This window comes from Pygocentrus nattereri, chromosome 26, assembly GCF_015220715.1.
Source record: "Pygocentrus nattereri isolate fPygNat1 chromosome 26, fPygNat1.pri, whole genome shotgun sequence".
NCBI classification, from domain to species: domain Eukaryota; kingdom Metazoa; phylum Chordata; class Actinopteri; order Characiformes; family Serrasalmidae; genus Pygocentrus; species Pygocentrus nattereri.
In genome coordinates, this window is record NC_051236.1 from 19,978,106 (window position 1) to 19,991,646 (window position 13,541).

At 37.4% G+C, this 13,541-nt stretch overlaps 1 protein-coding gene across 1 annotated transcript in view; it reads right to left on the bottom strand.

The window, feature by feature from the left end:
• oca2 (oculocutaneous albinism II) overlaps nucleotides 1-13,541 on the bottom strand; it is a 123,640-nt gene that overhangs the window by 83,377 nt on the left and 26,722 nt on the right. The window contains exons 10-14 of the mRNA XM_017718798.2: nucleotides 11,238-11,309; nucleotides 9,635-9,700; nucleotides 8,087-8,143; nucleotides 5,379-5,503; nucleotides 463-601 (exon numbers count right to left, since the gene is read on the bottom strand). Coding sequence (XP_017574287.1) covers nucleotides 463-601; nucleotides 5,379-5,503; nucleotides 8,087-8,143; nucleotides 9,635-9,700; nucleotides 11,238-11,309 — 459 coding nt within the window. The remainder of the gene's footprint in view (nucleotides 1-462; nucleotides 602-5,378; nucleotides 5,504-8,086; nucleotides 8,144-9,634; nucleotides 9,701-11,237; nucleotides 11,310-13,541) is intronic.

The following is a 13,541-nucleotide window of genomic DNA, read 5'->3' on the forward strand; positions in this document are numbered from 1 at the left end:
TAATGAGGTGAGGGGTGTGGGTGTGTCAGCTCCATGTAGAGAGTAGAAAAGTGTGCTGTATTGGAGGAAATCCACCAAACCAATCCAGCAAAAGGATGCTTTGTCACATACAGCATGCAAAAGTTTGGACAGTCCACTGTAAATAAATCTGAAACAGCAAGGTTTTCAACAATAAACCATTTCATATATTATATCTCAACCACTGAATTATGTAAAAGAAATCTTAAATCCTTTAACTTGTTTTCACTTCACAAATCAACAAAACGTGTAACGTGGCCAAGGGCACTCAAACTTGTCTGTTTCTGTGTATGTATGCATTTGATATAAACTCTGCATATGTTAAAGTGCCAAGAGACGTTTGCTGCACTCTCAAAGAAAGACCCAGATAAAACTGACATAACGCTTCTTTTCCACCTACAACTACAACAAATGCTATATTAATGAAGGCAAAAAGAGGCCTACTTTTTTGCGCAGATCCTGATTGGACACAATGATGACGTTGGGGGGATCTCCCACTGCCGTGGCTGCTCCTCCGATGTTGGTGAAGATTACCTCGGCAATCAGAACATGTCTGGGGTCCAGATTCAGCACCTCACATAATCTGTCCACACACACATCAAAAAAGCTTTTAGTACTGATTACAATGCAGCTGGAGACAGGAAACAGGATGGATAAAAAACGCTTGTAATACAATTTTCTGATGCTGAAGCTTTACTAGGGACACAGAGAGAAACATGTCAGCTCTGTTTCGGGAATGTTAAAGGACTTGCATTAGGCAAAAGTGAATTTTGTTGCTTTAAAGTTTCAAAATGTATCGTTAACTCCCCAGTCCATATATGCAAACTTAACTTCAAGAACAGCTTGTTTTGAATTCATCATGGTTGTGATGTCAACACATTTACATAAAGCCTATTCAGTCTACAGCAGTTTAGCTTACACATTCATGTTGAAATGTTACTGCAGACAGTCTGTAGTAGAGTTTGTGGAGCAGAAAGTAAGGGGGGAATTAATGAAATGTTTATCAAGATTTCTGGCAGTAGGGTAGTAAGCGTATTACTACAGCCTTCCAAAGAATCCAGACATCAAGAAAGCATGGATGTGTTCTGATGGGTTACCCTGGGCCAATTGAGAACTGTTTGAAAGTACTTGTTGGTTTTACCAGTAAAAGCACTATATAATATTAAAATAGATAAAAATTAAATAAATACAGTAAAACCTAAAAAGAATTTATTTTTAATGGCATTGTTATCTTGGTAAGAAGAATACAATTAAAAGAACACAGGTTTGATTTCTGACGTCTCAGTGAACTCCATATGAGCACACCTGATTTAACTACATGAAGGACTGATTACACTGATTAGACTATTAACTAGGCACTGGATGTTAGTTATAAATACTGGGTTTCCTTTAGGAGAGGTTTGGAAATGGTAAAGCTAACACGGACAGAAAAACATATTGGTTTTCAGTTTTATTTATATTTTTATTTGTATTTATTCTAATGTATTTAATGTTCCTAATGCTTTTCCTAGTGTAGAGTTAGTTACCTTAGAAATAGCTTTATATATCATTTTCTTGCCTAAAATCTCTGCGCAGTACTGTATACGGTATCAGTCATAAGAGCACAGTAGCAAAACAGCCTGCTTATTTCTAAGGGATAGAGAAAGGCTGGAAAAGGTCACATAAAAATGAGTTACAACCTAAAGTTTCAGTACCTAAAAGCACAACATATTATGAGAGGACTTCTGGAAAATAAATAAATAAAACTCAAGAAAAAAGGATATGGGACCATATTCTTAAAGAACAAAAGCATGTGCTCTAAGCCTCCTCCTCCAGGCAAAGCCTGACCCCTGAGATCTGCACAGCCATTACTATAATACTTTACTATGACAGATAATGGGTGGGTTAAAGAGTGTACAAAAAGTGCTTCATATTACAGGAATGGAAAATCTAGTCAGTGCTTACGTTCAGGCAGGTACTCTCCTGTTCTACACTTCGGTTTGGTTATTAAAGGACACATGAAGGTGGCTGAATAAAGACCAACAAATCATTAGCCATGATAAATCAGCCTCAGCATTTGCGTCATTGTATAAACCTCCTCAATATTGAAAAGCACGGTTCTCTGATGTGTGTGCAGATACAATTAATGGTGCAGATTTGCATGAGCGGAGGCTTCGTTCTTTAGGCAAAACCAGCATCAGTATTACTGTACTCTCAGACCAATGAATCCTCAGAGAGTAAATACAGTTAAATATAAAACTTTTTTATGTGTTGGAGAAAAAAAATGGAACTTGGGTCACTTTATTTTAATCATCAGCAAGAACAAAGCACAGAGCCATTTGTTATGAATTAATTCTCACTCATTGTCAAAGTTACGCAATACAAAGTATAGTGTTACAGTAATGTGATTGTTTTTCGTGTCGTCTAACTCATTACAGTCTGAATTCTAGTAATCATGTTACAGTTACTGATTTTGTGAGAAACAAATGTAAAATTAATTAAATGCAAGGCCTTTAAAGCATTCCTAAATATACGTAGATTATCCTTGCTGGTATGTGTAAATGAGTTGCGCATGGATGCAACTTCAATTCTGCATGGAAGCAAACAATCTGTCAAAGCATCTCTTCACACTAAAATATAACTGATGGGTACACTTAACAAAACAATCAGCTGTGTTTCACATACTGATGACTTTTACTCTACAAATGTATTATTTGAAGGTTAGTAAACTTAAGGTTTTCAAGCAACTAGGTTACTATCTTTAAGTTGAAACACCAAGTCTTTTTTACAGCATACAGATTGAATCTGGGTTTTAGAGACTAGCCTAGATGTAAAGTGACACGTATTGAGATTGAGTGATAAGGGACGTAATATCATTACAGTTTTAATGTAATTGGTCATTTGTAGGGGATTACGTTTTGTGACACTGCCCATAGCTTCCTGGAAATGTAAAAGGTTTGGGTCTCACTGTGTGCTATGACAGAAAAAGAAGCTGGACAGGATTGTGCATTAAGCCATGAACTGACTAGCATTTTGACACCCATACGAGAATTCAGTATCGAGGACCGAGGAATCATCAGGGATCACACACACACAGCCAACCCAGTTGTCTATAAAACTAAGACCTACCAAAACAAGACTGTCCCATTTCCTAAATGCAGCATACTAAAACTGAATGCCTCTAAGGCTGTACTGTCATATATTGCAACAGGACTACTTCTTTAATGCACCTGTCACTTTGTTTTTATTCTTGTTTTCATGTCACTTGGTGTCTGCTTGCTTGTTTAGCTGTCAAGGTGTCTTTGGCTTCAAATGAGAGCGCTAAGGTAAATTCCTTCTAACTACACTGGAGTGGGAATGTTGAATATTGAATCTTCAACAAACAGAAAATTAGCAGAAAGTCTAGACTGTAACCATTATATACATTCAATGGTTCCTACACCTCTGCGACTGTAGACAGCGTCACTCTTGTTTATATAGCTTGCGGATTCTGTTACAATAAGAGGGAAATGTAGCTGTACGTGCACACAGCATCTGCTGAAGGTGCTGCATTACAAAAAGGCATTTAGAGTTGCATTTTGCTGCTGTTGGAACAAAACCTATTATCTCCACTTTTGTCATTTTTAGTTTTTGACATAATTTGAAAATGTCTGTTGTGTGCCAATTTAATGATGAATGAACCAAAAGAAATGTCCCTAAATGACTTGGTAAAACATCTGGCTCCACTGACTAACATTAAACGTAAAGTAGGTTTTTTTCCTTCTCCTGTAAAGTCATCATTTTGGAGATACAAACTGCACTTTCTATCATAGCAGCATACCATATACGAGCAGCTGGGCTTCAGTCTGGACTATTATGAATGATTTTAAGGGTCAAACTAGGAAAATGCAGATTTCATGCTTTAACTTTGATCGGCCTAATAATTACACTTAAATAGTACAGTAAGACAGCAGTAATGACTCATATATGAATAATTCAGAGACAGTTAAATTCCCACATGTCTAATGAAATGTCAAGTGATAATGCATAACATCAAAATATATGCAGCTTCACAGTGTGTACCTCATGCATGGGGCTACATAGTAGGCATACATTATAGTGCACCTTGTGAACAGATAGGCCTGTTTGTGTAGATATTAAAATGGTACAGTAATGTGATCTGTCAGCAGACGTACATTATGTACGGAAAATAGTTTTCCCCTATAAAAACGTAAAGCTCTCACACACAAGCACATAGTGTAGGAATGATCCATCATGCTGCCCACTTTACCACTCTGGCATTTCCCTGTAACAGAGGAGGCTTGGAGAGAGGAAATAAGCTGAAATGGAGCTGAAAAGAGTGATGAGGCAGGGAGCTTTATAGAGAGCAGGCATTACTCTGTGTCTCCTCAGATAACCCTCAAACTCTACCAAAGACTCACCCTCAGCAGGGCTTTTCCCCTCCAGCACTGAGGCTAGTGTTAACTAATGCTACTAATCACACTCGGAGAGCATTTAATGCAGGGGGCACCATTTTATAGCCACAAGGTAGTCAGGAGAAGAGAAAGGACAGAGAAATAGGACAATGATGGGGAGAGAGTGTGTGAAAGAAGAATAGTTACAGAAAAGTTTCATTTACTCAGTTACATTTAGATAAAAATTTTGACTATGAGCATTTTACAATGATATTTTTTCTTCTACTTAATTTGCAAGCCAGCAAATCCACTTTAATCCACTTTTTAGTTATTTTCATTCTGATTCCGTGGGGTCAGCACCTGGGCTACTTAGTTTTGCATTCAGCTTTTTATTTAAAATCAAAATTATCCCCCAAAAAGGAGAAGAGTAGTATCTAATAAACTTCAGTTCCTATGCTGATAGATGCTGGATGTACTATGATGTTCTTAAATTGTTCATTGACTTGATACCTTTTAACTTCTAACCCAGTTGCTTTTGTTGCTAGGCTACTCGTTCCTGCCATTCTTTCATTTACATTTTTTGACTTACAATACTATGCAAATAATATATCACCCTTCATGTATTTATTTACACAGAAATCTCATTAAATAAATATAATTAGACTTTTTTTTAGCATTTAGTGTGTCCACTAAATTACTTCCTGCTTTCAGTTTTTCAAGGAAATCTGCAGGGATGTTTTTAAAACACCTCCAAAGTTCAGTCTCAGATGTTGGTTGCATTTTCTGCTTATTATTTTATCTCCTGAGAAATATTACCTGAAAATGAATAACTTTTTTGAGAGGAAATTAAATAAACATAGTCTTTGACTTTTGCACAGTAATGTAAAGTAATTTTGTGTTTGAGTGGGACTTTCTGCTGTTTATAATCTTGACACTCGCGCTCCTTCTGGTTTTCACATGGTGTGTACACATGGTAAACAGCTCTACCTGATGGTAACAGGAGTGAAGAGCATCATGGTGGTCACATTGTCCAGGAAGGCAGAGAGAATGGCAGCGATGAGGCACAGAATGATGATCATCGGCCACACTCTTCCTCTAGAAACCTGATACGCCTGAGAAGAGACAAAGCCCGTTAAAACAATTAGTCCTTTAAATTCATCCAAACACAGACCCAGTAAGAAATTTTGTTACAGGCAATAATATCCTGTTTGTGATTATGTGCATGTCAGTTAACTTCTCATTACATTAATGCTTAAATACAATCACGTTTTCAAAGATTCTAAAAAGGCTAAAGGGATTGCACATATATCAGAGTAGAAACCCAGAAAGAAAGAAGCTTATCTCTGATAAAAGGACTGTATTCAATGTTCTTAATCCAAACGTGTACATCATCATTTCCACATGAATAATGTAGTGACTTCTGTTGTTTTGATCTCAGCCCACATGTCCATCAGATGATTCATTCCTTAGGCAACAGTACCGATATCTAATCAGAATCTTCAGTATTACTGTACACTCAGGCCAATAAAACATTTCATCTTGGAATTGAAACAGATTTATGTGCTTTAATAGAGGATAAGGAATATGACAGAGTCAAATAACTGTCCTTTTAATGGCCAAGAGGGAAACAAAATACTTTAAACAGATGGTTAATGTAGCGCTTCACTTTAAACACTAAATGTCGCTTTCTTCAGTCTCCTTTGTGTTTCCGCCTGTGTGGAACTAAAGAATATTCCACCGTGCTCAGTCTGCCAGCAGAGGATAGGCTGTATGAGGCTGTCGCTATGGAGACATTATCTGGCTGTCTGGACTCATCCTAATCAAGCAACATCACGGGGCCGGTGGAGCCCACCTGTGATGTCACATCTCTCTGATTAAACCAAAACGCATACACACACATCAACCGCAGCGTGCAGAATGCACAGCGGGGCTGCTGCTTCAGGCAGACTCAGACAAAACACAGGATTTAGCATATCAGCCGCCAATCAGCTGACCCGAGCGTGGGGCCAGCATCAGGACAAGGGGTCAATTCTAGCATGATATTTTCATTTCCGTGGTTGTCCTCATCAAGAGCTGTGGTTAATATTCATGAGTCAGTGCTATGGGATTTCTCAGTGAAGAAGCTTTAAGATAAGTTTGTATTATATAATGTTTGTTGGACGGGAATTTCTACTTCTACATTTCTACACCTAATCTCTATATTGTTTGTTGGAGGGGATTTTTCAAAAATACTGCGTAATTCAATCACTGCAATAAAAGTCAATCAGTGGTTGGGTGTAGAAAGGGTGCTTTACTGACTTTTTAAAGGAGTGGTGACAGGAACCAAGGGTCCCAATGCAAAAACAGTACTATCTAAAATGATCAGAGAACTTACAAATTAAAATAAAAAAATTTTTCTTTGGGTAATAGTTTGCCTTAAAACAATAGTGAAAATTTGAAAAAAAAAAATACTTGTTCTTTGGCTAATATTAAAACATCCCCCACAATGAATGAATGTCTTAGAGACCAAAACCATATCTCAAAACTAGTATAAAGTCTTAGGCATCAGAAAATATATCTGTAACTATTTTGTAAAATATTCTTCTGTGATGTGGCTTTTAGAGTCTTTCAAATCTTGTGACGTCTGGTTTCTATCACTTCCATTGTCAGCAATACTGGCTAAGTCTCTGGCAAACCACTCTAAATGACTTAACAGTTGAATTATGGAGAAACTTTGAAAATTTGGTGGAATTCCCTTTAATCAAATAAAATTCATGTGTTTGTTGATCATGATATTGGCCTCTACAGTAGTGCTATCACAGAATGCTGCAATTTTGAGTAAATTTTGTTCAAAATAATAGAGGCTAATATTTAACCACATAACATTGAGTCGGCAATGCATTTTAATATATCAAAACGTATATCACAATTGCAATGCGTAGCTACACAATCGCAATATTAGTAGTTTATTCATATCATGTAGCCCTAGTTTGACAGCCCAATGTCAGCTGAAAGACAGAAGCGTGCACCATCGGAATCTCAGGAGAACATGCATAAACTCTTTATGGAGCTTTAACCAAAGTCCATGGAGCCACATCTGAAAGACGGGATTTCCACCCCAGCTCCCCTGAGACAGGAATGATGTATTTCAAAGACTTTCATCATGTCTAACCCATTTTACCCATGATTTATATACTTTTCCATCATTCCAGAAAGATTTCTTCCAGCTAATTTCATTCTGTGGCCATATAAGAGCTTGATATTCATCCATAAATTTCAAATATAAATCATCTGTTGGCCTCTAGTCACCTGGCCTGTGAGTGAATTATGGGTTTTTTTACAGCATGAATGGACACGTTGTTTGTGAATGCGCTGATACAGAGTATTTTCATAGCACCTATCTTCTACAGATGACAGGGCTCATGCAGACAACATCAAAAAAAGGTTTTTACAATGACATTCTGACAGTGAAAGCTCTGAAACTGAGCTGTGTGAATGCTTCATAACATGAAGAAATGTCTGAACTCCATGGAGGAAGATATGTTAAGGTATGATGTTATGCTCAGGGCTTTGGTCAGCTCATAATGGGCATTGTGTTTGTCATGGTGAAGCTGAGGACGGAGGTGATAAATGTGACAGGACCTTCATATCCTTTGTAAGCAGCGATATAGCCAACATGACCAGAGACATTACTAACCATGAAACAGTCCACTCACCTTAACAGCACAGTAATCGAAGAAGCCAGTCTCTGAAAAAATGGCCACCAAAATCATCTGAAAGTAAACGCAGTAAACAGACGGAAGATTGTTGCTCAAAGCTCAATTTCAAAATGATGTTATTATTAAGAAAGATCCTTTTGGACCTACACTGAAAAAATGCATTCAATTTGTTTGACTGAAATATGTAAATATGTAAATCACTTCTACATTAATACAATAACATTTATCAATGCAATAAAATTGTATTTACATGGAAATGAATCACGTGAATTCACAGTTAAACCACTGCATATCACTCAACACACATCAATTTATCATTTGCAAAATTATGACTGGCATATGTCTTAGCCAACCATAATTATTTCTATATGCCGAGGAACATACAATTCCTGACACGCGCTATCTTGATCATCTGGAGGACAGCGCTGTTTTTATTTCATTCCTGACGCTGTAAAATGTTTGAATTAAATTGAATGTGGAAGATCTCATCACAGCTCAATGTATTAAATAATACAATTAATCATTATATTAATATAAAGCTACTGTTAAAACAGACTTACTGTCTCAAAGATAAGGTAAATTACTGTATCTGTTAAAAATCATGTTCATAAGATGTCCAACGGTACAGAAAAATCAGATCAGTTAGGTAGCTAAGTTAGCTTTTCTTAACTTAGCTGCTGACAGTTTTCTTAATAGCTAAATCAGTCAGGTTAAACTAAATCACTCACATCTGTGATTAAAGTATTGTGCTTTAAGATAAATATTAATGTACTTATACACAAGACATTATTTCTATTGCTGCATTAAAAATTGCTGAAAGGCCTTGAGTAAAAGACACCAAGTCCTCCTCAGCACCTAACATGCTAACTAGCTCCAGTGGTAGCTTTAGTGTTGGGGTTAGTTAATGACTGATTTGAGTAGACAAAAGCTGTCCACCATTTCTTTAATAGAAAAGTTAGCAGCCTTTAACTTTAGTCTCATATTGAGCTGAAGTCCCATCTTTTCACTCTGTAACTTAACCTACTTTACAAGAGCCTCTTACCTACTTATTGCTTTAGCTAAGAAAGTATGCATTTGTTTCTACATTTTTTGCCATATATTCATGGCTATGATCAGTAAAGGCATGTGTATATTATGCATACACGATCACTGTCTTTCTCAGAATGTATCTAAGTCTCTCACGCCTCAGTAACGCAATTCAATTCCTTTCATTCACCCCAAATTTCTTTCATTCCTCTCCACAAACACATCGGCACTTTGCATGAGAACTGATTGGCCGTGTTTGTTTCCATGGAGACAGCCACTGAATTTGAAAAGGATTGTGCTCCAGCAATAAGACATGAGAGTCAGGTTTTTGTTGCTAGATTTTGCTTGTTGAATTAGCACATAAAGAAAAGATCCTCTGTTGGCTCACAAAGCAAAGAGAAGAAAATCTATGGTGAATAAAAGAATTTCATGGTTCAGCAGTGTTGCCTCTGAATTTCATGCTTTTAAGGAGAGTACAGTACATGACTGAGTGTGATGCAGTGTATGGTGTATACCTACCATGCCGAACAGCAAGGCCAAGGTCTCATAGTCGATCCATTCCACCACTGTCATCAGACTGGGCCTCTGAGAGAGACATGACCACAGTGAGCTCTCCCACAGCCGCTTAACTGCATCTCTATCAATGCATCAACTGCAATGCAGGCAGATATTCCGATTTTTCTGAAACTGTTCCTAGCACATTAGCTGCACCACACTGCATTGCTTGTAATGCTCTGCAAAATATCTTGGTTTACATTTAATATGTATTGGAAATCTGTCTGATGCAGACAGTGCTGTAGAACTCTGAAGCCACAGAAAGTACTTAATTCGTCATTAGAGCAATATTACATTTCAGCGCCTTCACTCGTGCTAATGTAGTGTACTCCAGCCCCAGGCTCATCACACCGATGTAGTTATAAATATCTTATAATGTTTGCGGCTACTTTCGTATACATAATACATTACTCTGAATCAATTACAGCAATTATTGCTGCCATTCTGTTCTTATGAAACGTTCCTGGATAGTTCCACACACTTCTAAAATGGCTGCTCGTTCAGTATTAACATGTAAATGCATCCTCTCTCTCTCTCTCTCTCTCCCTCTGGTAATAAAACCTAACGATCATCACTTCACTTCTAGTTAATTAAACACCTCCCAGAGTCCATAATTTGATAAAGCTTGAGCACTCTTCATCAGAAAGCTCATCAGTGGGAAAAAATACACAAAGAACACTCTGGATCTCTAACCACAACTAATGTGAGCAGGCTAGAGCCCTTAACATCAAGGCATGCAGGCCTACAGTCCAATTTGGTCATTGCAATTAAAGAGAATGCCCAATCATCAAAGAGAACACTGCTCTAAATAGAAAGTGATGCACTGAAGTTACTTCATTTAAATGTGTGCATCATTTTCACACAATATAAATATATCAACTAATAATTATCACCAAAATTGAGTAAACTGAAAGACATTTGTAATAATAATATAAATATTTTAGGATAATAATTGTTTTGAATCAACTAAACTGAGTGCGTCTTTTTTCATTGTATGTAAAATTGGCACGAGAGCATTACTATATCTGTTGTAAACATGCTTACGCGCCTGCCACAGTGATGCTATAGCAGTCTCTAAAGGGAGACTGCTATACTTCTTCTTATCATGTATCTTGAAGGTAGGAGCATGTTTTGACTGCTGTTTTGAGAAGATACTTGGATTTAGATTTTTTTCCCTTAGCTGTTGATTGCAGAAGGACAACAGATAGCTAACACCAGGAAGCTAACTCTTATAGTAGCTATAAAACTGAAGTTAAAATTAACATCACTGTTTTCTTTCCTTTTCTATGTCTGAAAATCAAGGTAAGGGTCACATTATTGTTAATTTGGATGCATTTATTAGTCTAGAGATCAGTATGATGTATTTGTGCAATGGATGCTGGGTACTGTAGTGAGGGAAAATTGCTGATTGAAAAACATGAAAATGATAGAAAAATCATGAATTTTCTCAAACTGGTGAGGCCAAAGGATGTAATGCTGTGCTACAGAATGCTGCATTACGAATAAATTAGAAGTCTAGTTTCAAGCTGGAATGCTCTTTTAAGTAAAGGCTTTGTCCAAAACTCACATCTCCAATGAAGGCAAGGGCTGCTAGAGCTGCCAGGGAGCCCAACATGGCAGCCAGGGTGCGATGGACTATCTGCAAATATGAAGAAAAAAAAAGGTTACAGAAAGATTCAGATCTCTTCATTACTTTCAGCACAGTATCCCTTCAGTTAAGGACAACAAATATCAATGTTATACATTTAGCTATTTTTATCCGTAATTTGCATTCATGTTGCAGCAAAGTGCACTAATATCCAGGATAACAGCCATTTTAAACGTTCATCTTTTTGCATGAATAAAAAGGAACACTGAGTGGTAAGTCATTTTGTAGAGTACAGCACAGATGAGTCACTTTGAATGCTCTTCTAAAAATCTTGCCCTTTCATGTTCCATAAAAGACGAGTATGCTAATGGTGTCCAAACCACACTTATTTTGTGCTTAAATGCAGCAAGGCTCTGCTGTAGAGTTAAAATCACTATAATCATCTGTGCCCAGTCACAAAGCACCACATAGCATTCAGGAAAATTAGGTTTTCCACCCTTCCCTCACCACACTGGACAAAACATAGATGTGTAAAGCACTGTCTACTCTCTCTTACAGGACAGCTGTGTGCCACAAAGGCCAGAGACCATTTGTTGAGTCCACTCGAGCAGCCATGAACACTCATTATAAGACTAAGCAGTTGGGAAGAAGTGCTGCTGAAAAAAGTTAGGTAACAGGTATCCATTATGTACAGGGAAGCTGGAAACCTGCTGTTCCTCTCCTACTTTCTACCTTTGTGTCATGATTGGCCCCTCCCAGTCCAGTCCATGTGCATTTGTTTTGGTTTTTAGTCTAGCCCCCTCGTTTCATGACTCCACCCTTGATTGTCTCCACCTGCGTTTCCACCTGTCCCTCGTTTACCCTTATGTTTTCCCCTGTCTGGTTACTGCTTGTTGTCTGTATTGTCTGAACTCTCTGAATTGTTGGATGTGTTGTATTCTCGTGGTGTTTGGTGTTTGATTCAGTGTTCATTTCGTCATGTCTGTCCCTCCTGCTCTCCGTGTTGGATGTTTGACCCTGGACCGGCTTGACTATGACCCTGGATTTGCCCACAATAAAAGTCGCTTACCTCAGCACGTGCGTCCGCCTCGCCCCCAACCATTACACTCTGATGGAAGCTCAGTTATTATAACGTTATGATTGTGAGGTTAACTCGATGCTGTGGCTCAAGACTATTCCAGTTTCTGACTGGAAAAGGTAGCTTGTGTTTCTGATTGGAGAACATAGCTTTTGAAATGTGCCTGATTTGAAAATGTAGCTTCTAAAATGTCTCTGATCAGAGAACATAGTTTTTAAACTGTTTATGATTGGAGAACATAGTTTTTAATCTCTGATTGGAGAACATGGATTGCGTTACTGACAGGGGTGGACAGTGACTAAATAAATGTAATTCGTTACTGTGCTTAAGTAGTTTTTTCGTGTATCTGTACTGAAGTATTTCCATTTCGGACAACTTTTTACTTTCACTCCATTACATTTCAAAGTCAAATATCTTACTTTTTACTCCACTACATTTTGAGAAATCTGTCGTTCCTTTTGGCTTATGTGTGCATAAAAACACATGTCAAAACAAAAGAAGTGCGAAGCAAGAACAACAATCAGGGCATCATGTGTCTTTTTCTGAATTTATACAAACACTTTCATTTTATAGTAAATGTGCTTTTGTTAGTTTATGTTTATGAACAGAGACCTACAGATCCAATATAGTAAAGGAAAACTTATTTGTGATCCTGAGTTTAAAGCAAATTTTTATTAAACTTGTAACTAAGTTGCAAATAAATCTTAAATTGAAACTTTGCTTGTTCGAAAAATGTTATTTCAGAGCCACTTGGTTTTACCTAATGGAAATTGTTTGCCTTCAGTGTTTTGTGCTTATGATAATATTAATAGACATCAGTGTCAGGCTAATTAATGACATTATATTAAAAGACTGGTTTACCAAGAGTGACACTGGAGTATTTTCACCTAAAATGAGTTCAGGAAGCGAGTCTTGTTACAAAAATGATAATAGGACATCAGAGTAATAATTAATCTTTTAGTACTTTTACTTTCAGTACTTTTGTACAATGCGAACAGCCATGTGTGGAGGATCATGGTAGGTGCGTGTCCTCACAAAAGGGACTTTGATGTTGTTTAAATGTTGTTTGTTAGTGTAAAGGTTGACTGTGTCTGTTACTTTGTGTTGGGGGGTCGGTCACCATGAGGGTGAAGCCTGTGGCTGGATGTGACCTCCCCTGTAATTTCAGTGCTATGTTTGTGTTTTTCTACCCTGGTGTTTAATAA